General features: G+C 47.3%; 7 protein-coding genes across 7 annotated transcripts; 3 read left to right on the top strand and 4 right to left on the bottom strand.

The window, feature by feature from the left end:
• Positions 1 to 805: 805 nt before the first annotated feature.
• Positions 806 to 2,131, top strand: LAJ45_09666 (uncharacterized protein; the record flags this gene model as incomplete). The annotated part of the gene is made up of 4 exons (XM_046119206.1): positions 806 to 922; positions 988 to 1,408; positions 1,476 to 1,995; positions 2,050 to 2,131. 4 exons carry the CDS (start codon positions 806 to 808, stop codon positions 2,129 to 2,131), a joined length of 1,140 nt encoding a protein of 379 aa, XP_045967528.1.
• A 1,577-nt stretch (positions 2,132 to 3,708) lies between these two features.
• Positions 3,709 to 5,421, top strand: LAJ45_09665 (uncharacterized protein; the record flags this gene model as incomplete). The annotated part of the gene is made up of 10 exons (XM_046119205.1): positions 3,709 to 3,795; positions 3,851 to 3,897; positions 3,957 to 3,990; positions 4,051 to 4,201; positions 4,255 to 4,618; positions 4,689 to 4,807; positions 4,870 to 4,886; positions 4,940 to 5,019; positions 5,074 to 5,289; positions 5,355 to 5,421. The coding sequence occupies 10 exons, from the start codon at positions 3,709 to 3,711 to the stop codon at positions 5,419 to 5,421; spliced, it is 1,182 nt and encodes a 393-aa protein (XP_045967527.1).
• A 593-nt stretch (positions 5,422 to 6,014) lies between these two features.
• On the bottom strand, positions 6,015 to 6,377 carry LAJ45_09664 (uncharacterized protein; the record flags this gene model as incomplete). Its single annotated transcript, XM_046119204.1, has 1 exon — positions 6,015 to 6,377. One exon carries the CDS (start codon positions 6,375 to 6,377, stop codon positions 6,015 to 6,017), a length of 363 nt encoding a protein of 120 aa, XP_045967526.1.
• A 779-nt stretch (positions 6,378 to 7,156) lies between these two features.
• Positions 7,157 to 9,841, bottom strand: LAJ45_09663 (uncharacterized protein; the record flags this gene model as incomplete). Its single annotated transcript, XM_046119203.1, has 4 exons — positions 7,157 to 7,927; positions 7,984 to 9,311; positions 9,369 to 9,660; positions 9,719 to 9,841. 4 exons carry the CDS (start codon positions 9,839 to 9,841, stop codon positions 7,157 to 7,159), a joined length of 2,514 nt encoding a protein of 837 aa, XP_045967525.1.
• A 657-nt stretch (positions 9,842 to 10,498) lies between these two features.
• Positions 10,499 to 12,302, bottom strand: LAJ45_09662 (uncharacterized protein; the record flags this gene model as incomplete). The annotated part of the gene is made up of 5 exons (XM_046119202.1): positions 10,499 to 10,599; positions 10,658 to 11,722; positions 11,786 to 11,898; positions 11,959 to 12,166; positions 12,224 to 12,302. The coding sequence occupies 5 exons, from the start codon at positions 12,300 to 12,302 to the stop codon at positions 10,499 to 10,501; spliced, it is 1,566 nt and encodes a 521-aa protein (XP_045967524.1).
• Positions 12,303 to 15,741: 3,439 nt separating this feature from the next.
• LAJ45_09661 (uncharacterized protein) lies at positions 15,742 to 17,168 on the top strand (the record flags this gene model as incomplete). The annotated part of the gene is made up of 6 exons (XM_046119201.1): positions 15,742 to 15,765; positions 15,831 to 15,929; positions 15,987 to 16,398; positions 16,474 to 16,624; positions 16,688 to 16,748; positions 16,809 to 17,168. 6 exons carry the CDS (start codon positions 15,742 to 15,744, stop codon positions 17,166 to 17,168), a joined length of 1,107 nt encoding a protein of 368 aa, XP_045967523.1.
• Positions 17,169 to 22,685: 5,517 nt separating this feature from the next.
• On the bottom strand, positions 22,686 to 24,677 carry LAJ45_09660 (uncharacterized protein; the record flags this gene model as incomplete). Its single annotated transcript, XM_046119200.1, has 5 exons — positions 22,686 to 22,834; positions 22,887 to 23,172; positions 23,236 to 23,580; positions 23,797 to 24,007; positions 24,151 to 24,677. The coding sequence occupies 5 exons, from the start codon at positions 24,675 to 24,677 to the stop codon at positions 22,686 to 22,688; spliced, it is 1,518 nt and encodes a 505-aa protein (XP_045967522.1).
• Positions 24,678 to 25,387: the final 710 nt, after the last annotated feature.

The following is a 25,387-nucleotide window of genomic DNA, read 5'->3' as shown; positions in this document are numbered from 1 at the left end:
CCTGGAACCTTGGAGGTGGTAGTTTTTTAGCGAGATGTTCGATTTTGTGATGTTTGAAGCTCGTCTAATATATATATATATTGACATTATATCAGGTATCGATAACCTTATACTCCCTCAACTTAAGCTTATCTATCAAGCGATTGGGTGCCGTGATGCCGAAAGGCTTCGCTATATCTGCTTAATGAAGTCACTCCAGTACTATACTGAGGGACGAATTCAGTTACACTACTCCTTCAAGTCGGGGGCCAGCGCTTTCCCGGTCCGACGTCCGCCAATATTCGGCGAAATATGTCTCCTTTCCCGCAACTTGATTATATTCTTCACAGCATTCCGTTGGATCAAGCGTACGACTCGTTACAATCGCCCGATCACCTCCCGGGAAACCCGTTCATGAGCAGATTTATAACCGTTCATAAGCAGGTCCTTCTCTGCAGCTGCAATTTCATTCCTCAAGATACCCAGTCGAAAGGGGGCCGAAAGCAATCGCAACAGGGCTGGACACGAGGGGGGATGATCTGCCCTATATGCTTGCCCCGGACTTTCTACCCCGCTCTAATATATTTACCCCTGGTGGCGTCGGGGTTGTCGGGAGGGAGCAGCGTTGGTACCACCTTCTTTAGGTAGTTGCAAGGTACAGGATCGGTGCCAATGATGTATCTGTGATCAGTATTATCTGCAGCGCCGACGTGGTAGCTGTCTGAGCTTCTGGTAAGCTGGGGTGCAGAATGAGTATTTGAACCCGTTGATTTCCTCATTGTGAAGGTCTTGTCTGGATTTTGCACCTTTGGTAAATTTGGCAGAAATGAAGAGCATCTCACTCCTGATACTTGGGCTATCGGCCTCACTTTCTGCAGCGGCGGTTCCACCCCCGGGTGCGGATGGCAAGTATACTATCAGTGCACCTGGAATTAGGGCACAGGTTAGTACTCTGCTTGATTAGTAACGCCCCCGATCCTTTAATTGTTTGACTGACAAAAGAACTAGTTTATCCCCTTCGCCGCAGCCATCACAAACCTCTTCGTCCTCGATAAAAATGGCATCGAACGAGACATTATCCTCGGCCACGACTCACCCAGCAACTACTCCGCAGACCCAGGTACACATATGGGCGCTATACCGGGACGCTATGCCAACCGTATCGGTAATGCCCAGTTCACACTTGACGGCGTAACCTACCACACGCCGCAGAACGACGGAAGCAACACCCTACACTCTGGCCCCAACGGATGGGGTAATCGTACATTCGAGGTGGTCGCTGTGAGCGACAACAGCATCACTTTTGGGATCCATGATCCGGCATTCAGTACGGGTATGCCCGGCAGCATCGATGCAAATGTCACGTATACGTTGACGGAGAAGACGTGGAAGATTAAGATCCATGCTCTGTCGCCGGAGGCGAGGACTCGTGAGCTCCCTTTTGCTCGAAGGTTGTGAATTATAAAAGGAGTTGCTGACATGTGTGTTGGAGGTAGCATTGATGTTGACTCAACACACATACTGGAACCTCGACGCCTTCGCAAACCCGGAAACCGATCTGATCTGGAACCACACATACTACACACCGTACAGCAAGCGTCTCCTCGCACCGGACCCAAACATGGTGCCGACTGGTGAGATCACCACAATCCCGCAGGGCGATATCAATGACTTCTGGTCGGCACCAAAGCAGCTAGGAACCAACCTCCTCACCCCCGGGTGGGTGGGTAACTGTGGTACTGGCTCAGGATGCGAGGGTTACAACAACTGCTGGCTGGTGGATAAGAGCCCAAGAATAGCCAAGCCTGTGGCGACTCTGTCGAGCGACTGGAGCGGGATTAAGATGGAGATCTACACGGGCCAGGCAGCGGTGCAGCTGTATTCGTGCTATTGGATGCCAGGGACGACGCCGATTAAGAGTACCCAGGGTGGAGAAGGAGCAGCTGGAAATGGTTTGATCAAGAGCGGAGGATGCGTGGCATTGGAGGCACAGGATTGGAATGATGGCATCAATCAGTAAGTCTTCCTTGTGGCATTTCAGAATCGGGGTATACTAACAGGTTGATGCAGCCCTGAATGGGGACGGAACCAGTTTTATGGGCCAGGTGATGATTATAACTGGGAGGCAACATATAAATTCGGGTTGTTGTAGTGGAGATTGGAGGTGAAGGTGGAGTGAGATTGGTTCTTATAACGAGTGACGTTGTAATAAAATAAACTTTGGATGACATCAGACGACCAAGATTCGTGACGTGTCCCCAAACTAGCTTGGGAAAAGTAAATTATTTAGAGCCCAAGATAATCTCCGTTGTTATGGTTACGAGAAGAAGAGACAGACGGGCCTTAAATACTAGTGTTTAGACATGTGATATCACTCGGCCTTGGCAATCATTATTTGTGCAGGTTTCTGATTGGACTTAGTCATTCGAACCTCCTTTTGACAGCGTGAATAGACTGCCTGGCCCAGTAATGAACTCTTATCCAATAATATAGGATTATCATGTTACACAGGGATGATTATGATATCACCAGTGACTAATGTAATTATGAATTTTATGGTGTAAGAACAGCTATTGGATGGTGAAGCCAAGTATCGGACAAGGTTTGAATTTCTCTAGATTCCAAAGCCTAGTTCTCAATTCTGGGCAAGTGGTGAAGTTTTAGTATAATATCGATCACTTAACTACAGGACAGTCACATAACGAGACGATTCTTATAAAACCATCAGAGGAAAACAACTCGTGATAGATGCTTAATCATTACACCGTTTTCGCCCGCGAGCAACAGTCCCTTGTGGTTCTAAGAACGTGCAGTATCGATTTCAATAGGCTCGGAGATGTCTCCTGAGGTCTTATCACCAAGCCATCGCTTAGGTTTTTTGCCTCGTGATACAAAGCGGATAAAACACCGATGTCCTTTAAACACGCTCAATTAAAGATATCATCCATTCAGTCTCCAACGACTTGGCTAATTTACGTCTGACGCGGATGTTTCTCGGTTTCATAATGCTCCGCTGACCGAACCCTCAATCTTATATCTCGCCACCGTATTTTGAGTGTTGAGGTGAGTAGATATTGTATTTTTCGTATGTACTCTCTCGTATCGATATACCCACCTCGAGTGTAACACACGAATACGCGAAATACTTATTCCCTCATCCTCGCTCAATAAGATACCGAGGCCTTGGCCATGGTAACATCGCACACCCCATCCTCTTTCGGGGATGCTTTACGTTGCGTGCATATGTCACTTCTTATTTCAACGTCGTGCTCCGTGAAATTTTCCGAACGCTCCGGGCCAAACGTGGGGAAAAGTCTTGGGCATGCAAAATAAATCGTTTCCCCACGCCAAGTCAAATAACGGAGTAGCACCCGCCGATGGATTTAAATTAGAGGGCAGTCCAATATATATCTCCGAGGCCGCTTTATTACACCCCGACCTCCGATCAGACGCTATGCAGCCTAGTATCAATTATGCATTTGAGCCCGGACCGACGGGCCCTGGGATTTGACTTGGCAGGGGCGTACAGAGCTTCTTTATTGTTTTCAGCTCGCAGAATCGCGTCTTTTTATCCCCGAGCTTCGTGGGATTTCTCTGGGCATCAAAGAGAATTTGTGGGGTTGAGGACTGAGATGTTTTGTATAAGAGAAGCCTCTGAGCTCTTCAATTCGAGCATCATCACCATCGATCTCTCAGCATTCCAAACAGAACTCGAGCACCATAGCAACCATGAGAAACTTTATTCTTCCAGCTGCCGTTTTGGCACTCATGTCCTCTGCCAATGCTCAACAGACTGCCTATGGCCAGTGCGGTGGAGTATGTTCTTTCCCCATCTTCTCATTCGGCCAACTTGCTAAAAATGGACTTCAAGGCAAGCTGGACTGGAGCAACTACCTGTGTTAGCGGGTTCTACTGCCAGTATGTCTCCTCGTGAGCTGATCACAGATTTGATATTGAAGCTGACTGGTTGGGAACAGATACTCCAATGAGTGGTACAGTCAATGTGTCGCAGTAAGCTCAAGAAAGTCTCCGATAGAGATATTAATCATCTAATCAAGTGCTCATATATAGGGCACTGCCTCCACCACTGCGGCCGCTGGTACCACATCAAGCACCGCTGCTGCTGGAACCACGACTACCACCAGGACCACCACTCTCGCCACCTCGACCACCAGCACCACCGCAGCTGCTGCCGGGACTGGCACCGCAAAAGTCGACGAGCGTAAGTTAACCCCCTCCTCCATAGACCAACTTGGCCTTTCTAACTCTCTATAGTCGTTGGATACGGTCGTGCCGCAACCGGTGGTGGCTCTGCCGCAGCCACAACCGTCACCAGCTGCTCTGCCCTCGAATCCGCCGTCGCCGCCTCTGGCGCTAAAGTGATCAAGGTCTCCGGCCTTCTTAGCGGCTGCGGCATCATCGACATTGAGAGCACAAAGACGATTTTGGGAGTTGGAAGCAACAGTGGGCTTACTAACGGTGGGTTCAGGATCAAGGATGCCGATAATGTTATCATCAGGAACATGGTGTTTAAGATCCCGCCTGCAAGTGGTGACTTGGTGGCCTTGGACGGGGCCACGAATGTCTGGATCGATCATTGTGATTTCTCGACGGTGGGATTGACGGGTGGAAAGGATGAGTAGGTTCCCTTGTGATCTTGGGGGAGGTGAGTGATGGGCTGTGAACGGTGCTGATATAGTATGGTGCAGTTATGATGGTTTGTTGGATATCACCCACGCATCAAACTTGGTCACTGTCTCGTGGAACAAGTTCCATGACCACTGGAAGGGATCGTTGGTTGGACACTCTGACAGCAATGCTAGTGAAGGTACGATTAAGACATCCCATATATCAATACTTTATGTCCTCATGCTTACTGACCTATTATAGACACCGGTTATCTCAAGGTTTGACTCAATATAACCTCTTTCCCGTCTAGCAGAACCTAAATTCTATGCAGGTAACTTACCACCACAACTCCTGGATCAACATCAACTCTCGTCTCCCCTCTCTCCGTTTCGGAACCGGCCACATCTACAGGTACCTCCAAGTCCCACCACTCTATTCCAAGACCGCTCTAACACTATGACCAAGCTCCTACTTCGAGGACTGCCCGACCTCCGGCATCAACTCCCGCATGGGCGCCCAAGTCCTCGTCGAGAACAACAACTTCAACAGCGTCCAGCTTGCCATTGTCACCGACCTTGACTCTGACGATGAAGGGTATGCCGTCCAGAGGAACAACGTGTTCACAGATTCGACCACGAGAATCACTCAGACTGGGAGCTTGACGCCGCCGTATACTTACACGTGAGTTCCACCTGCTTCTAGTTTTGTTTTGTATTTTTTCGGCGGTGCTGATAGTGGTTGTTTAGTATGGATGCTGCGGCGAGTGTTCCGGCGATTGTCGCGGCGTATGCAGGAACTGGAATCGTGGGTTAGGGTTGTTGCAATTGTTGATTGGATTCGGAGGGTTTTGATGGCCGTGAAAAAGAGAAATTGAGATATATGAGAAATAAAATTGAAGACTTTATTAGCTGAGACGTTTCAGAAATGCTTTCGATGCAGTAAAAAGTGCTTTGAATATGTTGCATATTATGACTCATTTCACCCTTGAAAGTGATCATATAAATTTTCGAAGAAGCACCTTAAGACACCGTGATTGTAGGCAATTATTTCTATTATTAACAAATTATACCCCGAAATTTCCCATGTCCCACCCATTGGGAACCCCATTGTCGTTCTTTTAATTACCAAACGCCCAATTGCAACCCAAGCACATATTTCAACATTAGAATTAGAGTTTAAAAAAAAAAAACGAAAATAGCAGCAAGCTGTAAGCTCTCATCGAAATAGCAGAATCAAGAGAAAGGGCCCACCAGATACCATACTAAACCCGCAAGCAGTAAATAGTATCAACGTCGCCATAGATGACCCAGCATCTACCCATTAGCCCCCACCAGCACTCTGTCCTAACTCCCACCCCCAACGCCCTAACAAAACCCAGCAGCTGTACTCCTCCAAGGCTAGACCAGCTACGCCGACGCAGGCCCCGCCCTATAAATCTCCGGATCACTCCTCGCCGCCTTCCCACCACTCTGGTCGTCATCTAGCACGACAAAGTGCGCCAAATCATGGTCCATCATCTCCAACTCGAGCACGGTGAGCTCATACACGATGGCCTCGATCTGCTTCATGAGGGTGTTGTACTCGGCGTGGAGGCTCTCGCCGTTGCGGATGATGGTTGTGACGCTGTGGATGCCGCGGGCCCGCGCGCGCAGGAAGGAGGTGTTGGCTTTGACGATGTCGCGCATGAGGACTACTTCGCATTGGTGCAGGGTGCGGAGACGCTGTGTGAGGCAGGTGCGTTGCATGAGGAAGGTGTTCATGGTGGCCATGGTGGGGGAGGTGGGGGTGGGGTGTCGAGATTGGTTTTGTGTGGTGGTGGGGGGTGGATGGGGTAAGGAAAGCTTGTGGGTAGAATGAACTGGTGGAGAGGTTGCTTGTGATTGGCTGTGATAGCTGCGTTAACAGATTCGAGACTTGTCAGAGCTGAGTAGATGTTTTTTGTCAATGGTGGGGGGGTGATGTCATGTATAGAAGATACAAGGCCCATAGTGCATTATATAGCGGGCTTAGCCAACGAGTGAATGGATGCGTAACGGATTCATTGGGGATATTGAGATTTTAGGACCCTGATGGCTAAGCTTTGAAAAGAGACCTACAGCTAGAACAGTTTTCTGGAATTGTATCTGCTTAAGCGGTCAGGAGTCGAAGAGGTCTTTTGATCAACTCAGGGTATGGTTAAGGGCGAGCTTTATATTCTAGTATAGAATGGCCTTTTGTATTGAATGAGGGGTAATGGAAAGGCACAATCGTTAATTGGTGATGATTGGTATTCTCTCATTCGCCCTCTTGACCCATATGAGTCATTCACCATGCGGTCGTCGTGTCCACTTGAATTACCAAGTGCTCCGTATTCTTCTCTCCTCTACACTCTATAGTACTGAACAACTTACATATTATCTCCAGAGAAAACTTCGTTCTCGAGAGTTGGTTATTATACAATGTTCACAGAATATCACTCGCTTCACAGGTTATCACTCGACAAATAATAATTAAGTCCAATCGATTTCCGGAATCTATTCTAGTCCTCTGTACAACTATCAAAATACATTTATAACCACTCCATACTCTCGTCAAGAATTAAATCCACAATACCAGGAACATTAAGGGAAGATGCTCCGACACCAACAGTGTAACGTGCCCCCTTCTTCGCCACCCACTTTCCACGCGCCTCGTCAAAAGATCCAAGAGAGTATTTGTCGAGCTCGAAACTTACTATCTTCGCCTCTCCGGGCGCAAGATCAACTTTCGCAAAGCCAGCCAGCTGCCGGGCCATCGGTCGGAGAAACCTTCCTGGAGGAACGATATAGACCTGGACGACCTCTTTTCCTCTTACACTTCCGGTGTTCTTTACCTTACACGATATACGCGCCGGTGTTCTTGTAGTATGCCGAAGAGTCTCTCCCGATACCATTTCGATCTTGAATGAGGTGTAGCTTAAGCCGAATCCAAACTCGAATAGCGGCTTGACAAGGTCGGAGCTATAGTGTTTATACCCGACTTTTGTTCCCTCCTCATATCTCACGACATCCTCTCCGGAAAAGGGGAAATTCTTATGGCAAGGTGCGTCCTCCAGTAGTCTTGGGAACGTGATGGGTAGCTTTCCGCATGGGTTGACCACGCCAAAAAGTACATCTGCAATTGCAAAGCCGTTCTCTTGGCCTTGGTACCAGGCCTGGATAACCGCATCGACATCGTCCAGCCAGGGCATGGAGATGGGGGCGCCAGATTGGTTGACGACGATTGTCTTTGTGACTGCGGCAACTGCCTTGATCATCGCGTCTTGGCCACCTGGAAGTGCCAGAGTTTCTCTGTCGTGGCCCTAAGACGATGTCAGCTCCCGATTTTTGTGAGGGACACTCTACTCTGTCTTCTTACCTCTGACTCCCACTCATCCGTCATCCCAACCACCAACACTGCAACATCACATCCACGGGCAATCTCCTGTGCTTCCTTTATCTTATCCACCTTTATCTCCTCAAGGTACCCTATCCGTGTCCCAGCCTGATTATCAAAGCAAGTGTTATGCTCATCATTCCGCTGGGGTGGGAATGCAACACTGTCAACACGGAGCTGGTATGAGACTCCGGCTTCAAGCTGTACGCTGGTCCTCTTCTCCTTCGAACCAAAGGTAAAGAAAGCCTCTGATCGCTCCTTCCACTCCCAGTTGTCGAGCACAAGCTGATCGTTGATGTACAATCTCGAGCCACCAATGTTGCAAAGCGAAAGCTCGTGGTTTCCGGTGGTTTTTGGAGTCAGGGTTCCCGTGACGCGGAATGCAAATTGCGTCCCACGGATAACAGCGGGCTCTTGGCCGAACATCATGACGAAAGTTCCAGGGATTGTGCCCGTTTCTAAAGGCTTGCCGCTGAAGTCTTGATGTTCCTCTATCCAGTATCTGATTGTGACACCAGGGGTGACGCCATCCTCTGCTAGAAGTGTGCCGTCGGTAATCATTGGGAGGAACTTGTGGAGTGTTGGCCCTTCTGCGTAGTGAACCTCAGCGCCAAAGTCTTTGACGACATCGCTGATGGCATCAAACGGATTAGACAAATGGTGAGGATTCAATGTTGCACTTCCACCTCCACCAGCGGTAGGGTTCTTTGCTAATCTTCCGATTACTGCAATCTTATTTAACCTCACAGGATCGAGCGGCAGCGCTCTTTCCCTGTTCTTCAAGAGCACGGTACCCTCTGCTGCAACTCTCCTCAACAGGCTTCTAGCTTCTGGTGAGTCTGCTCCCTCTTCAGGCCGCTCTTCTGGGTTCTCAAACCTTCCTGAGCTCTTGATCATTTCCAAGATTCTCAAGACAGGGATATCAAGCTCACTCTCTGCAATCTCTCCCCCCTCTATTGCAGGTAGGAGTCCCCTCCGCCTTGTCGGAGGCCCTGGCATCTCCAGGTCTAGGCCGGCGCGTAAACTCTCGACGACAGAGTTTGTGCCTCCGAAATCAGACATAACAATGCCCTTGTAGCCCCATTCCTCACGGAGCACTTTCTTAAGGAGAAACTCGTTCATATCGCAATGAACTCCATTCACCTTATTATAGCTTGACATGAAAGCTCTGGGGCTCTCGGCCTCCACAATCATCTGGAAGGGGAGAAGATACGTCTCTCGTAGCGCCTTCTCAGAGATTTGCACATCGACGTTGAACCGGCGAGTTTCCTGCTCATTACAAGCATAATGCTTCAACGTCGCAGACACCCCTAATCCATTACTGTCAGCACAGCTATATCACATGCATATAGGCCCATAATTCTCACCTTTGCTCTGCAGACCCCTCACATACGCTCCCCCCAGTATCCCCGTCAACCATGGATCCTCTGAGAATGCCTCAAAGTTCCGTCCCCCCAGCGGCGATCTCTGTAGGCAAACCGTTGGCGCCAATAAGACTTGACATCCTTTCGCAACTGTTTCATCACCCAGCAGCTGCCCCACCATTTCAACGGCCGCTCTGTCGAATGTGGCAGCGAGCAGCGTGGAACAGGGTATGAATGAGGATTTTGCCCCGCTCACAAACGTTTCGCCGCGAGCGCCAGAGGGCCCATCGGTCACCTAATTGGCCTTGTGAGTCCGTAGTGGGGAAACAGAAGTGCGGAGGGAGAAGGGGTACCTTAATGGAAGGAATCCCAAGACGGGGGATTGGTGCGGTGCGCCATGTTGAACCCCCGGCAAGAAGGGAGATCTTCTCCTCCAGCGTCAACTGCGATAGTAGGACTTGCGTATCGATCGCCATTGTCTCTTGAGAAAAAATAAAAATAAGATGATTATAAGGGTTATCTATAGCAAGGAAGAAGGAAACCTGTCAGGTATGTAAGGTAAGGAACGTTTGTGTCATCTACACATCAGGGGCCCGGACAGACGGGGGCTTCTTATACGAAGCTACATGTGGGCTTCCCTTTACTTCCGCGTTTTGCATGAAGCCACATGTTTGTTTACCCACGGGACGGGTCATGTCAATGCCTGTTCGCTAACAGTTATCGATAGGTTAAATGGCATGTGGGATGTTCGGATGTCTTTCCAGCCGATCTTGAGCTTTAGACTGCAAGTAATATCACGCAAGTGTGCTTTAATATCTAAGCCAAATACATGCAGGCGTCATTTAAGAGACATTATGACATTCAATTTCTCGAGCTGGCCAGTAGAACGTGCATATTAACATTTGTGCTGGCATATTGCTAATCATTGGGGCAGACATGTACTAGTTTTGATTTGGACAGCAAACTTATATTTACTAATTGGGGTTCATTTACAAGACAAGATTTTGTGGAAATCTCTATTACAAGCATTCATAACTAACGTCTAACTCAAATTCTAGGTTTTTGACTAACCGCTGAACAAGAAGCCGCTCATGGAAAAAGAAATTGAAAGAAAATGCACTCAAAGCAACACCTTATACGGCAACCTCCGCAACATCTGGTGAAGATCTGTGCTTCTCATTTGACAGATGCGCGCTTCCAATCTCCGTGATCTCACCAGCAGGCACTTTGAAATCTATAGGTTTAAGTCAGTAAAGGGAACGAGTATAAAAAGATTGGGAGGGTGAACATACTCTCAAATGCCCTGGTTGGGATTCCATTTCGGAACATGTAATCAAGCTCCTCGTAGCTTCTGCCCTTCATCTCTGGCACGCAGAACCAGATGAATGCCAAGACGATCAAAGTGAAGGATCCATAGATAAATCCGACCTTTGGTCCAAGGTTGGCCTCATCGGGGTTGATAAGGTACGGGATAGTGAAGGAGATAACGAAACCGAAAATGGTACTCCAGAAGACGGCAATGGCCTGAGTGGAGGCACGGTTCACAGATGAACTGACCTCTGACGCCACTGTCCATCCGACTGATCCGAGAGACAGCTGGTAGAAGACCGAGAAGATAACCATGAATGAGACAACGACCTTGGGGAAGTGTCCGGTGGTGTACAGCGGGTTGGTGCCGACTCCACCAATGATGTAAAGGGACACAAACATGATGCTAGTTCCAACAAGGAGAAGGAAACGACGTCCGAAGCGGTCAATAGAATACCAAGAGCACATGTTTGCAACAACCTGCAAGGCGAACATGATAGCAGTGATGGTAAAAGCCTGGGCAGTGGCAATTCCGGAGAGGATGAAGAAGTATGTGGTGTATCCAAAAACGAAAGCTACACCAACAAGCTGCTGTCCACTGAGAATACCTGCGGCGATGATTGTACGTCTCAAGTTTGAGCCCTTGAAACAGTCGATGAACTTGACAGTAGAGGCCTTCTGGTTATGCTCGATCTCAGACTGGATGTCTCTGAAGCGCTCCTCGAAATCAACCTTTCCTCCGTGCAATCTCTCCAATGAAGCCTTGGCAGCGTCGTTCTGACCCTTCTCGGCGTGCCAGTAGGGAGTCTCGGGAATGAACCAGGTGCCGACGAAGAGAATCAATGGAACACCGTACTGCACGATGATAGGAATACGGAAGGACAAGGCATCGGTGCGCTTCATCGTACCTTGCATAACGCAAGAGCAGATGAATTGACCAATCAGGGTGAAGAAGTTGAAGAATGTGAGAGCGATACCACGAAGCTCCACTGGGCAGATCTCGGAAATGTATGTCGGAGCTCCAACAGCGTACATGGACATGGCGATGTCTGCATCATTCGTTAGCTAGGATATTCTAGCATTACAGCAGTAGTAAGGATTACAAAACTTACAGTTGATGAACTTTCCGGCGGCCATGACTCTCCATTCGTCTGCAAGTTCTTGGGCAAGAATTCCGCATGCTGAGATTACACTACCAATGATGAAGAGGTATCGTCGTCCGAGACTAGTAGTTTCGTTAGTAAACTGTAGATCACTAGTTAGGCGCGCTGATTGGTTGACTTACCGGTTACCAATAGGACCAGCAACGAAGGCACCAAGAACACCACCTGCTACTACTACACCGTTCCATGTGGATTGATGGATGGCAGGGACGACAAAAGTGCCGTTGTAGTTGTAACCAAAGTGTTGTACAAACACCGGTAATGATAGAAGATAACCGCTCACAGCACCATCGAAACCATATGTGATGGCAGCAAGAGAGACATACAGACCTTAACCTGGTATTAGTAACCAACGGCAAAGAACTCTCTAGCTGGAACATGACTTACAGTATGCAATAACTCTTTTGTTTTCAAGAGCCACCTGTAATCTGGTTTTGCGCGTCGAAGAAGATACCGAGACACTCATCTTCACAAATATTGATTATGGTCGAATGAGTATGAGGGTATGTGGTACTGAAGATGGAGGGTGTTGAATTGATCAGGTCTAAAAAACGTGGCACACAGATCGAAGTATGAACCAAGATTCCAATGGTATGGCAATAAGCACAGTTTTATACGAGCCTGTATAGAATGCCATATGGAATTTGTTATTCACCCTTTTTTAATTAGGATCACTCGTCCCACCACCACCATATCCACCACAGTTAGCACGGGTTAGTGCGCGCCATTAATTGCTATCGGTAAATATTAGGCGAGTAGTTCCAAAGCGCCCGTTTCGCATGGTGGATTCAGTCAGTGGGGATATGGTTCGTCTAGAGTTACATGGCGCACCGCCTTCCCTACAGCTAGACACATGTGGAGTAGAGGGGGGGGGGGGGGCGGGTGAGGCTTCTCCGGCTGCACGGTTCAACCCTAATTAAATTATAGACCCCTCGAGAATTCGCATTTGTACTCTCCATCCTATAACGATCAAGAACACAATCTCGCCCTCTCTCTTACTCCTTCCTTCTGTCACAGCTCTCCTCTCTTCTATCCTCCCTTTTGCTCGATCACTGTGGCTAATCTGCGCAGCTAGAGTCATTGGCGTATGTGCTCGCCACATCATGCTCTACATATTCAATGTTCACAATTAATCGCATGATGAGGAACGCTCGAGCGCTTTGGCGTCAGCTGCGGCTAAATTCGCTATCTCTTCATTCCCCTCCATGGGTGTCCCATCGATATCCTGTAGCAGAAGAGTTTTAACTAGAAAGAGAGCTCCTATCTTCTTCTTCATGCAGAGGGACAATTAATTGGAATTGCGTATGTGCTTTATCATCATCTTAGACACATGTTTCTGAATGCTGCCTGATTTTATATTATATTGACGCAAAATATGTGGAGTCTGTAGAACCATGACTACGGACCGAGATACACCCCTAGTAGAAACCTATTATCTACTCTGTTCATCGGCCGCGCAACTTCCGTAGCCCAGGTTATCACTGTCTCGAGGAATCCCGGATCACATTTCTCGTTGGCTACCTCCCCGTAAATCATCGTCTCGTGGCAAACAGCTGTGTCTACTGATTCGTTCGCGTCTTGTGCTTATTCTCTACCGAGTGAGCCGAAAACGCTCTTGAACCCCAGTCGTAACCTTCTGGAGGTCCCAGAAAGTAGCTGAACACCATGATCGAGGACCAGGTCAAGGGATACCCTCCGAGGTATATCCCTGGCGGACCGCTGCCTATCCTTGCTGCAGATGAAGCTTCCCTGTCTACTTTATTACTCTTCCTACTTTCTTTAAGTACTGTACCAGGGAACCAATCGGGCAAAGACCGGTTCTTAATTAATAATTAATAAACAAACCTATCAATAGTGAAAGCACTTCCTGTACCTATTATCCATGAGGGAGGAAATTTCCTGATTCGATCCTGACGGCGAGTATTCAATAGAGTAGAATACCTTGGTCTAGGCTTAATGGAGTTTTTCCGAGATTCCCCTACTTATGGGCGGGTAGAGAAGAGAAAATCTTCTTCCTTGGTTGGAGAAGAGGGCATTTCGACAGCATGGCTTTGAGTGGTCTGCGACGATCGTCCACCAATAAATATTATTCCGCTTAGAAGATCTTTAACTCAATGCTGACGAACGAACTGAAACATGAGCGACAGCATAAATAAAGCGATGTTTTGGTTTTTCCCCGCCCCCATCCCTGGGCAGGAGGGCGACAAAATATACTCAATCCTGATGCTGATACATGCCGTTATTAGGGGCTGAGCTTAGTCCTAGTGAATGCTGAGCATGGCGTTCGCGTCTCAAAGCCGGGGAGTTTGTAGGAGTCCACGAATACTAACAGTTAGATATCCAGAAGAGGTAGGTATCGTTTTGATGCCCAATTTTATAAATGAGATGTACGGGAGATGAGTTTCTGCTGCTGCTGCTGCTGAGAGAGTGAGTCTCAATCCGAGGGTCAAAAAAAAACACCCGAGGCCGTAATAAGAAAAGTGGATTATAGGTCTAGTTTATATACCAATGAAGAGTGAGAATGACCTCTTTCCTTTTTAATCCTTTTCATCCTTTTAATCATAAAATATCTATTTGCTTTCACGCGTGATATTGGCTGAGGCGGCTGAAATTGATCTGGGGGTGCTCTGGGGTAAGCGATTATAATTACCAATGAACGAAGGAACCTAATGAAGAAGCAGAATAAGAGAGTCTGGCCACTTTTTGTTTGCGTGATTTTCATCCTCACACTGTATCACTCCGCGTTTGCTCATGTTGGGCCAATCCAGCTCAACCACCGCCAAGCCACCCCCATAACAAAACTCGGGGGGTTCTCTGTGAGAGCGTCTCCCCCAGGTTTCCTCGGACCACCCACAAAACTCCCGAGTTACCGGACGAAGAGGCGTATTCAAGGGAGTACCTGCATCGAGAGAAAGCCAATATACAGGCCGTCTCTCTTCGGCAAGGACATGGTCAAATGTCGGCGTTTACTGGCCCGTGGCAGTCATTAATCTCTGCAGTACTGCAGGTGTCAGAACTGTACTGGGAATCGTGGCTAGGCTTCATCTGGAGTTCATACAGTATGATAGAGAGGGAGGAAGAAATAGAATTACAAGGAGATGAGGTATAGTAAGGGTTGCGTATCGTATCTCGGCTTTGGGCCAACTTCACCGGGGGGTACGGCTAGATGGAAGTACCTAATAGCTAGTACCTACAGTAGCTCTGGGAAATCGTTCTCTTCCTACTCCCGGTGTCTTGCTTGTTGCATTGTCTTGAATGTACGTCTTGTATTTTCTTGGTAAAATGCTTAGCACTGGGTGGTCTTTATGTCGCAGCTAGTTCTTCACAGTAGTACAATATCGTCTACTGCTCATCGATGGCGAGACAAGACAAGCCATCCCATTCATGTTCCCATTTCCCGGTCACCAACTGCGTAAATGAAGCAGTGGAACACACACCTCCACCACACACCACCTGCGGGCATCGTATAAACTAAATTCCGATTGGGCGAGCGCTGGAGAAAATAAGTAAAAGTAGGTACCGCTTCATAGATAAAAAAGAACAAACCTGGAAATAAAGCAAAATTTTAGCTCCCCTAGCCCCCATCACACATACATAGGCTTTATCTCTACTCGGGTCTCCTGAGGATGAGAGACGGGAAAAAGGAAATAGGAAAGAAAAAACTCAAATCAGACAGCAGCACTTTACTATACCCAGTTTGTGGCCGTTGGTTGATTATTAAGTGCCGGTATATTCAACGTTGACGATTTTCCTTCGAATACAAGTACACATCCCCCCCATCCTATTCTACAATAGTGAAGTGGGGCCTTGATTCGAGGATCGTGATCAACAGAATTGTACACTGCTTTCAGTCAGCGCCGGAGGGAACGTTACATGGTCATCTTTTAACTTTGCTGCACAACATCATGTCGGTAACTACACATCACTTGGTATGATGCCCGTCGCTTATCTCCTTACTACAGATGACCTTTTGTTAACAAAGAATGCTCTACAGATTGGCTGGTGGCTATCACTTGGAGTTGTGGGTGTTTTCGTTGGTCTTCGGCTCTGGGTTCGTTCTCGTCGTGATAATAGTTGGGGCAAAGATGACTGGGTAAGCCATCCCATAGCAATATTCCCACGATTCGGACTCATACTGACAAAATCATAGCTTACAATTGCTACCATGTTGATGCTTATCGTGCAACTCATTGTCACATCGCTGATGATGCTTGAATTCGACGCCCCCGATTGGGGCACCAATATGGATGCTATCGTACGGTTCATGAAATACTCGTATACAGGATCTACGCTCTATCTCGTGATCCTCTGGATGATCAAAGCTCAACTCCTCGTCTTCTACCACCGGCTCATGGAGAACTTGGGGAAGCTGCAGCTCCTCATCAACATCTCTGGAGGAATTGTGTTCATCATGGGAATCATTGCGATTTTTATAAATGCGCTGCATTGCCAGCCGATTTCGAGGCAGTGGAATCCGGACCCAGCACATCAGTGTCCCCCTCAGACAAATAATCCGGTTTTCACTTTTGTGGTCACAGTTAATGTTCTGACGGATGTGTTGAGTGAGTTTTCCTGCAGCGGGAGAGCGCTGAACTGGTGGAGTTGAGTAAATACTAATATTATGCTTTAATTGATAGTTATGATCCTCCCATTCCCCATCTTACGGAACCTTCATCAACCCATGAAAGTCAAGCTAGGTCTTGTAGGAGTCTTTCTCCTGGGTCTCGTTGTCATCATCGTCTCCATCATCCGTATTGTCACAATTCTCAACACAACCGATATTTTCCTGTAAGTGGACCTGCATAAACCAAGCAAAGCAACGAAGAAAAAAAAACTAATAGCCGTCCGCAGAATCTCCAACCTCAGTTATGTCGAGACCTATGTCGCCATGATCATCTCCGCCCTTCCAACCGTAAGCATCACCCTCTACAGAACCCTCTCCTCCTCGAGTCACACTAATCCCGGATCCTAGCTTCGAGTTCTCTTCCTCGGTCATCGTGGACGCGCCTACGGATCCTCGTACAGCAACTCTGGCCCAACCGGTACTCCTTCTCGCCTCACCAACGACAAACCACACACGCTACGCAGCGGCCAAATGCAGTCTCGGGTCACAGCACACTCGGACGCGGACTCCTTCGGTAGTGATATTGAGCTGGCAAATGTGGATGATAAGAATGTGGATGCGGGAGGTGAAGACGGCGCCATCAGGAAGACGACGGAGATCACCATTCAGACGAGGACGGTCGGGACACGTGATAGGGAAAGTGAAGGCAGTGGGAACAGTGGATTTGTGGGCTGGGAGGGGAATGGAAGCCCGAGGAGGAACCAGTAATGGGCATATCGTATACAATTGGACTGGCTCTAGTTGTGATAGTTAATGGTCCCAAAGCCAGGGCGGAGTAAAAAAAAACCTATATATTACATGGTGTATAATACACATTATTTGGGAGGTGTCTTTGTTTCCTTTGTTTACTGGGCTGTATTTTAATTGGGGTTATGGCTCGTTTTATTTGTATGATAGTTTACTTTCTTTTGTCGGTGAGATACTTAGATACCCATATATATTCATGATGATGAATAAACTTTATCAAGACGAAAGAATTAACTGCCAGAAACGTGAGATACAGCACTGTTACCACGCGGATACAAGAGAGCAATGACAATCATCAAATGGCCGACTAAAAACCTCATCATAGCAAACTATCTTCGGGGCACTACGAGTCGCGACCATAATCAGCTCCGAGATTTGTTTCAGGATCAGTTAAGATCTATTCCACAAACCATCATGAATCCTCCGCCCCGAGAATTCTAGAACTCTCTCATGATGTTCCAAGCCCTCACCCCGCACGCGCACACCCACAACGGCCCAAACACCTCTTCCAGGAAAGATGTGTCTTTCTCCCAGTCAAAATCTCGAGATCCAAGATCGAGATTTGACAAATACACCCTTCTTCTCGCCCAGTGAATCCAAGACAACACAAGCATTGTCCAAGTCTCGAAACCTCTCGAGCTCGTCCTATCTAGCCCCGCGCTCCTTTCCAAAGTCCATCTAGCTCTTCCCCTCTTCATGATGCAACGGTCATCTACTAGGCTACCTTTGTAATATCTACTTGGATGTCCGTATATCTGAGACTGTCTCGGAACTTGCAAGAGGTCAAGGAATAGCACTCGAGCTCTCTACTCTAAATGCGCCAAACTGCTGAGACACGTCTCTACTGATCGTGACAAATACAGCCTAGTCGCCTCGTCTACTAAAACCAACCTACTGCACCAGCCATCACTCCTGAGGCTCTTGGCTTTCCTGCTAGCTACGAGTAGAGTGGAAAAGAATTGATAATTAGTAGTATGATCATCCCTTTTCTTTACCCCTAATGCTCTAAACGGTTTATTATTTATAAAGACCACGTGTCTGGGGCATAAACACTTGCCCACCATAGTTAGATGCGAGCTGCTCATGATTCTCGCGGGCTTCCTTGATTTTCAAGATTCGTAGTTGCTCTCGAGCTCCCTCGCTAGAGAGTTAGGTAGAGTATGTAGATAGCGGGAAATTCGGCACTGCGCAAGGATCAGGGTGTCTTCGAGTTGTTAGTAGGGGGTGGAGTACAAGCTGGCCGTATCAGTGCTCACTCGCAGTATTGCACCATATATCACTCCACAAGTAAGAATGAGGGTTAGACGTGCGCACGGTGGGTGGTCGCGCAACACCTTTTACACTACATCAACTAGAGTACATGTCGATAGAGATATCGAGTGAGTCGTTGTGACGCGTAGAACGGCAACCACACACCACACACACCTTCCCGCGTAAAACGGTACCGAACAAGAATTAAATCTCAATGGTAGGTGGACAGAAGACAGAGAAGGAAACAGCTGGCTACTATTTACCTTTACACGACCTAGAAACGCAAACTAGACTGCATCGATACCTGGTATCATGTACGGTACGGTACGGGTCGAATCCAATCCTCGATTCACACTGCCGGGTCCACCACACCAACCTTCGATTATGAGCTTCTTCTTCTTCTCTGTGAATATTACCTATCCATTTCTAAGATTTCTTTCCCACAGACGTGCTCTACCGAATCTCCCCAAACGAAATAACGAAATGCCGTTATTCTCCGCTCTCGCTAGTCAGACCCCACGAGCGCCTACACGCCTGGCCCTGACGACCATCCACCTAGAGTGCATACCACTTATACTCTCCACCTAGAGTACATACATGATTCTAAGTGCTGACTGGTTGAGCCCAGCCGGCCCCTAATTCCTGCATCGTTCCCTTGAGTAAGTGTATTCCCGAATAGGTCTAGGGTAGCTAGAAGAGAGAGGTTCGCGAGCAAGATGGTTCGATGGCCCCCATGGATCACTGTAACCTTATTTCTTTTCTTTTATTTTCCTGCTGGCCTAGCCACCGAGGATCCACCGGCACAGCTGAGCAGAATAGATAAACCAGTACACTAGAGCAGTGCAGAGCGGTGGCTGGCTGGATTAGCGTATTTGTCGGTGGTGATTACTCATGGCAGAGAGAGACAGCTAAAGGAGGCGTCGCGTGTAACTCTCCATTCACCAATCATGACTCGACTTCCTCTTCCTCTCGGGAAAGTTTATTTTATTTTACTTTTTTTCCTCTGGGGAGCATGAGCGTTTTCCAGAAAGCGCAGCGGCGGCCCATAGTACCCAACCCAACCCTCGGGCAAACCTATGCGGGGTAAAATTTCTGCAATATATACATGAGATATAATCATATATTAGTTCCCAGATCACATTTGCTTTCCTTCCCACGGGCAACTTTGCGACCCAGTGAAAAAAAATTTCGTTTTCGATTCAGCTGTCTCACTCTATTTTTGCCGCGCGTCGGCTCGCCGGATAAGCTACCGCTATTTTAGCCGCGACTTTACCCATTGCGTGCTGGGTCGTTATCAGCGATTGATCTTATCGGGCGGCTATTTGTAGCAACAGTCGTCTTGGCAACCAGAAGAGCAAGAAGGTGTGCGTTTATAATTGGCACATAAGCTTTCAAATGCAATGTAATTTTTTCGGCACCGCTTCGAGGGAGAGGTCTGGGCCCCCGTTGATGTTGCGCCGGTGAGACAGGCTAGCTATCTAGAGTATGATGGATAGAAAAGTCGGCACTCCCACGAAATGTGGCACAGAAAGGGTAATTGCTCTAACTAGAGTAGATCAACTAAAGCAGAGTACAGTACTCTCTACACAGGAGAGCACCACTGCCGGCCGGCCGAAAGTCAGTTAATTTTGTCTCTACTCAACCTCCCTAAACACTTCTCCCGTACGTGTGGAGATGAAGCTTCAAGCCGTTCGGTTCTGCACAATGTGTATCTAGGTTAGTTGCTCTGCGCAATCAAGAAAAAACGATAACCGGAGATATCTGTGGCCCGAATTAAGGGGGTTGAGGAAGGGGAATCCTAGCCGCATTCTTGTGGTACGGCCCGTCAGCTTGGTACCGAACGAAGGCCTTGGCATGTCGGGGTAGATGATGCCGTGAGACTGTGCGAGAATAGATTTTGGAGGGAGCTCGAGAAGTCTCATCCCATCTTTGAGAAGACCGACCGGCCGAGCGAGTGAGGGTTGTGAACGCGGTGAAACCCGGAGTGGATGTCGAATGGTGTGAAGAGACGAGAAGACCGGATAATGCAATAGTGAGGGATCATATAGCTATTGGCGAGAGATCAATGCAGTAGCGCCACATGACGAGTGGTTGTTCGCAACACCACGGACCTCTCTCTCTCAGCTGTTCATGAAGAATCAACATAGTCCAGTACAGCGATTCACAGTCATTTGGCGAATACACCCATTTGGCGAACAGGGATTAAGGCCAATAAGAATCAAGATATCTTAGTCAAACTCGAGGTTTTACTGGTTGCTGGCTGGTTGCTACATACAAATTCGCCAAATGGGTGTATTCGCCAAATGCCTGTGAATCGCTGTACCTAGTTCATTTCCTTTGATAGATAATCATTCTAGAACTCTTGAAAGACAACAGTAGGTACAACACACAAGTTGCACGTTGTCTGCAGGGTGGAAACTCGCATGACGTATCGGAAGATTCTAACGGGAGAGAAAAAGTTTTAAGAAAATTCGGTGAGACAGTACTAGAAGCCGATTAGACGAAGTAAGCAAAATAGCACGAGACTGTTGGAATACATGTCTAAGTTGTCACTAGCGTATTCGTATCTTCCTGACATTTTTGAACTGGGCCACTATCGCATAATGAAAATACGAGTAGTGTGAAAGAAGCACTGTGGGGCTTATTGGTGCGACTGTTTTCCTTTGCTACACGTGCCGTCATCTCTTTCTCGCTCAAATACACTCTGCTAGTCGATGTGCTTTATGCTGTTTCCAAGACATCAACTGGTTCGGCCGAGTGTGACACCATATACTACGAACCCTTCAAAATCATAAACTGATTACCTTTCTAGGAAATTCTGATATATATCCTCATCGGGAAACCCTGACGAAACCTTAAATGGTAGCAGTGGCTCGGGTTCCCGAATCAGGATTTTTGAATGAATTGGTTTACGTATGTGTTATGACGACGCTCGGCCGAGTGTGGGAATTTCTCTGTGTCACGAGACCCTCTATAAAGACACTAGGGAAAGTAAAATAGCAACTAGATGCACGCTAGAGTTTTTTCTTTCTATCTGGTCCGTTCAGGAATTACAGACGGTTCATGAATAGTCCGGAGCACTGAAAAAGATATTGATGTTGCAGACATACATTTTGTGACTAACGTTTTGAAACTCTATATAAAGCGGAATCTCCATTGTGTGTACTATCGATACTCTTATAACAAGACATTTTTCCATGACTCTGGGACTGGGAAAGTAGTATAATTATGCTAATTAATGAAGATAAAAGGTCTAGACTCTCTCTATGACCTGGTATTGTCTCATCTTGTCTTGTCAACCCCCAGGTCGATCTCGTCTTGTTTTGCTAAAGGTCTGGAGATAACTTGTCTCGTACCCGTCACTAGGTCATAGTATTATTAAAAGAATCTAGAGAAGGCAATTATCTGAAGACTCGTCGTCCCTATATGTAACTATTTTCGTGAATCTTTCAGTCATTCAAACTCAACACTAGACCTAAGAATAGCCACTTAGTCGCAGTAGTATATATATGGGCTTCCCCTGAGGACTGCAATTCGATTTTAGATAGACTGAAACTGCCGAATAATCAGCCGAAAGGTAGGAGCTCTATCAGCTCATAGAGTAAATCATATTTCAAATAAAATCTCGAACGCCCATTATCCATTGAATAGATAAACTAGGAACAAGCGGTCAGGCGATTATCTCGGTACCTCAAGCCTGGGATTTAGTAAGGTGGTAGAGGAAATTCTACGAGAGTATATGTGAGAGCGTATTATACTTGAAGGGCAAGGGGACCTCAATATTACTGCTGCATTTGTTGTACTTATTGATAAATTAAATCGTTAATCACGAAATATCACTCGAATTGACAGTATCTCTAATTATAGAAATAATCTTTTCCAATATAGGTCCTTCGAGAGTGTCAAGGACACGAAAATTACAAAATTACCAATGAAAAGTTCCTGCCCGTAATTATCTTCTATGCCGTTGTAGTATCGATATTAATGTTTCGTACTGATTTATTCCAATTCCATCAAGGAAACGGTAGTTAGTCCATGTACGTACTAATATCTACATGACTGAATAATCCATATGTATAACCGTTCTAACTACAAATCTAAGAATAAAATACACTGTTCCCACCATGTATGTACTTCCAAAGTCTACAAAACCAAAATGAAGTCCTAAAACGCCCGTACGCCAATACCCAACTCTAATATACGCATCCCCAGATGTTTCTAAAATTTTCAGGTCTGAAGTCCCTGGTCAACACTCCAGTACATTGTTCCTCCCAGACATCTCTTGCTTGCAAAAGCTGTTTTCCTCTCGAATGTCTCTGCATCATCATGTAGAACTAATTGGTTACCACCGTACAAAGTCTGCTTAACCAGCGCATCTGTTCTATATTAGCTTCTCTATTCCCGTATCTTCAAAAAAGCGATTCATACCTTCAAGTAATACGCTCTTAGCCCCACCAGCTGCAACTAATCTTGTAATCTCAAGGTTCGTAAGTGAGCCGGCAGCCTTAGAGCACTTCCCGGCGGTCCCTTTGGCAACGTAGGGACATCCGGCTTCGAGGCAGGTGGGCTTCATCTGGTATGTCATCCCGTAGAGTGCAAACCCGAGGTTGATCTTAGCAGGTTTTATTCCCGCGTGCCAGAGTGGGACAAGCTTCGAGTCTGTCTCTGTGATATTCGTGTGCGACAGTGCCTGCGCATCAGGTTTCGGCACATCCTATCGAAATTCCTGTTAGCAAAACCTCAGTTGAATTGATGATAAGGAAAGAGCAATACTCACAACAGGTGTGTGGTAGTCATAAGACATGAAGTTGAAAAAGTCCACATATGGCTCCATCCCCTTGACGTCCATATCCTTCAACGCTGCCCAGTCGGTCACCAGCACCGAGCTCAACCCATACTTTGTTCCAAATGCTGCCCTCAACTCCTTCAGTAATAAGACCTGATTCTTTGTATCCGCTGGTGTACCACCGCGCATTGGGTCACATGGCCACTCCCAGTCTAGATCGGCCCCTTGAAAGCCGTGCTTTGCCATGAACTTTATGAGGTTTGCGATCCAGGTTGCACGCGAGGCTGCAGTGGAGGCCATAGTTGCCCAGTTGGATTTTGTGGGTTGGTCGGGATTCTATTCAATGTTAGATATGAATTTGATATAGCAGGCCAGCCAGAGAGTTATCGGAAAACTAGGGTTTACCCTATATCAGAATACTCGACGTGGTATCTCGCAATACTAAGATTGGCCTACGTATGGGATTTTGAAACCCCGCCGTGTGTTGTGATGTCTGGCCACGCCTAGCTCCCGACAACATTGAGACGTCTAGCGTGAAATGAGCTTACTTACATTGAAGAGACCACCACCGATGGCGATCCAAGTCTGCAACTTGTCACTCTTGAGTGCAGTGAAGCTTGCATATAACTTCTCGTCGCCCTCACGTTGGGGGTAAAAGTCAAAGTTGTCACCGTCAAACAGGGCGAATGCGAAGTTGATGTGTGTCAGTCCTGCTGTTTTCATGCTTTCTGGCTTGCTAGCATCACAGTCTCTCTCATATGCACTATATACCCCAATTGACTCTCATTAGACTCTGGGCGCTTCTATTATCCTCATTCGTTATCCGCCTCCCACTAGCTCCTGCTATCCACGGCCAACAAACACCCTGGGAATACTCCAACCAAGAAAAAAAACCGCACCACTTACTAAGACAAATAATAACCCACCTTCCTGGCCTTGGCACTCGCCCCGTTGCAACTCGGCGTCTCAGCTGTCGACTTCCCACAGCGTCCATAATCCTTTTGACACGGCGCCGCCGGATCAGGGCTCCCGCAAAAATCATCTCCAATGCCGCAATTCCCATAGAACGAGCAGCAAGCGTTGTTTGGGCATGACTTCTTTCCGGGAGAGTTCTTGCCACACTCTGCTACTTCGGCAGCTTGCCGGCGGCGCAATTTTGGTGGTTTTGGAGGGCTTTCTTGGCTTGTGGGCGGAGGTGTCTTTGCGTTTGGTGGTTGGACGGGGATGACGGCTGGTGTTGGGGCGGGTGCGCCCTTGGCTGCGACGGGCTTCACCTGAGCTTTGTTATGAGCGTCTATTGTGGGGGCGGCGGTGACAAAAACGGTTTTTGTGACCTTTTTTGTGGTTGTGGATGTAGGTAAGGACAAGACAGAGGTGGATAGTAAGAGGAGTAGGAGGGAGGGACGTATGAGTGAGAGGGCGGGTAGACGCATGGTAGGGGTAATGATCGTGAGGTATGTTTTTTATTGCACTGTAGATCGCAACGTTTCAAACAAGCTAATATTCACAGTTAGGTCTGACTGAAAAATGATGAACGTAAGGATTGTAAAAGAGCTAAATAAGCTATAAGTCTTTAGTCTCTAGATCTATACAAATATTAGTCCTAGGCCTTTCATCCAATTTATACCATAAGTATATATCGGTGAATAGAGTGGCACGACTCTACACGTACTCTATCTCTTGACCGAGTACAAAAACGCCTTGAATGGGTCATACTGAGAAGTTCAAGGGCCATCCCGAACGGAGAAATTATTGCTACTGTTGCTAGACTAGATACGGGCTGTTTATAGTTACCAGGGCCGGACGGCGTTAATGGCCTCGAGCTCAAGAGGAGCATATATGGATCTACGGAAAATGATTGAAACAACGATATAATTGGCTTGGCAGCTCGATAAACATACCGGATTGTCTCTCGGTGATAGTTACCACCCATGACCAGGATCACTTATCTCTTGGCTGGCGCCACATACTTACATCAACAGCTCTACACACAACCTACGCCTCTGTCAACGAACAATTAATGCCGGAAGGGAGCTTTATTTTTGAACAAAGGGCTTTGTTTTTTGCCAACGATTACATAAGATCCTGCGCTGAACGCCATACGATTCTAGGCGCCGTAAGACCTGAGTACGATAACATCATG

Source organism: Morchella importuna (assembly GCF_003444635.1).
Source record: "Morchella importuna strain M04M26 chromosome Unknown Morimp01GS038, whole genome shotgun sequence".
Lineage (NCBI taxonomy): Eukaryota > Fungi > Ascomycota > Pezizomycetes > Pezizales > Morchellaceae > Morchella > Morchella importuna.
The sequence above is the reverse complement of the archived record's forward strand: the minus strand, read 5'-3'. Positions and strand labels throughout refer to the sequence as shown.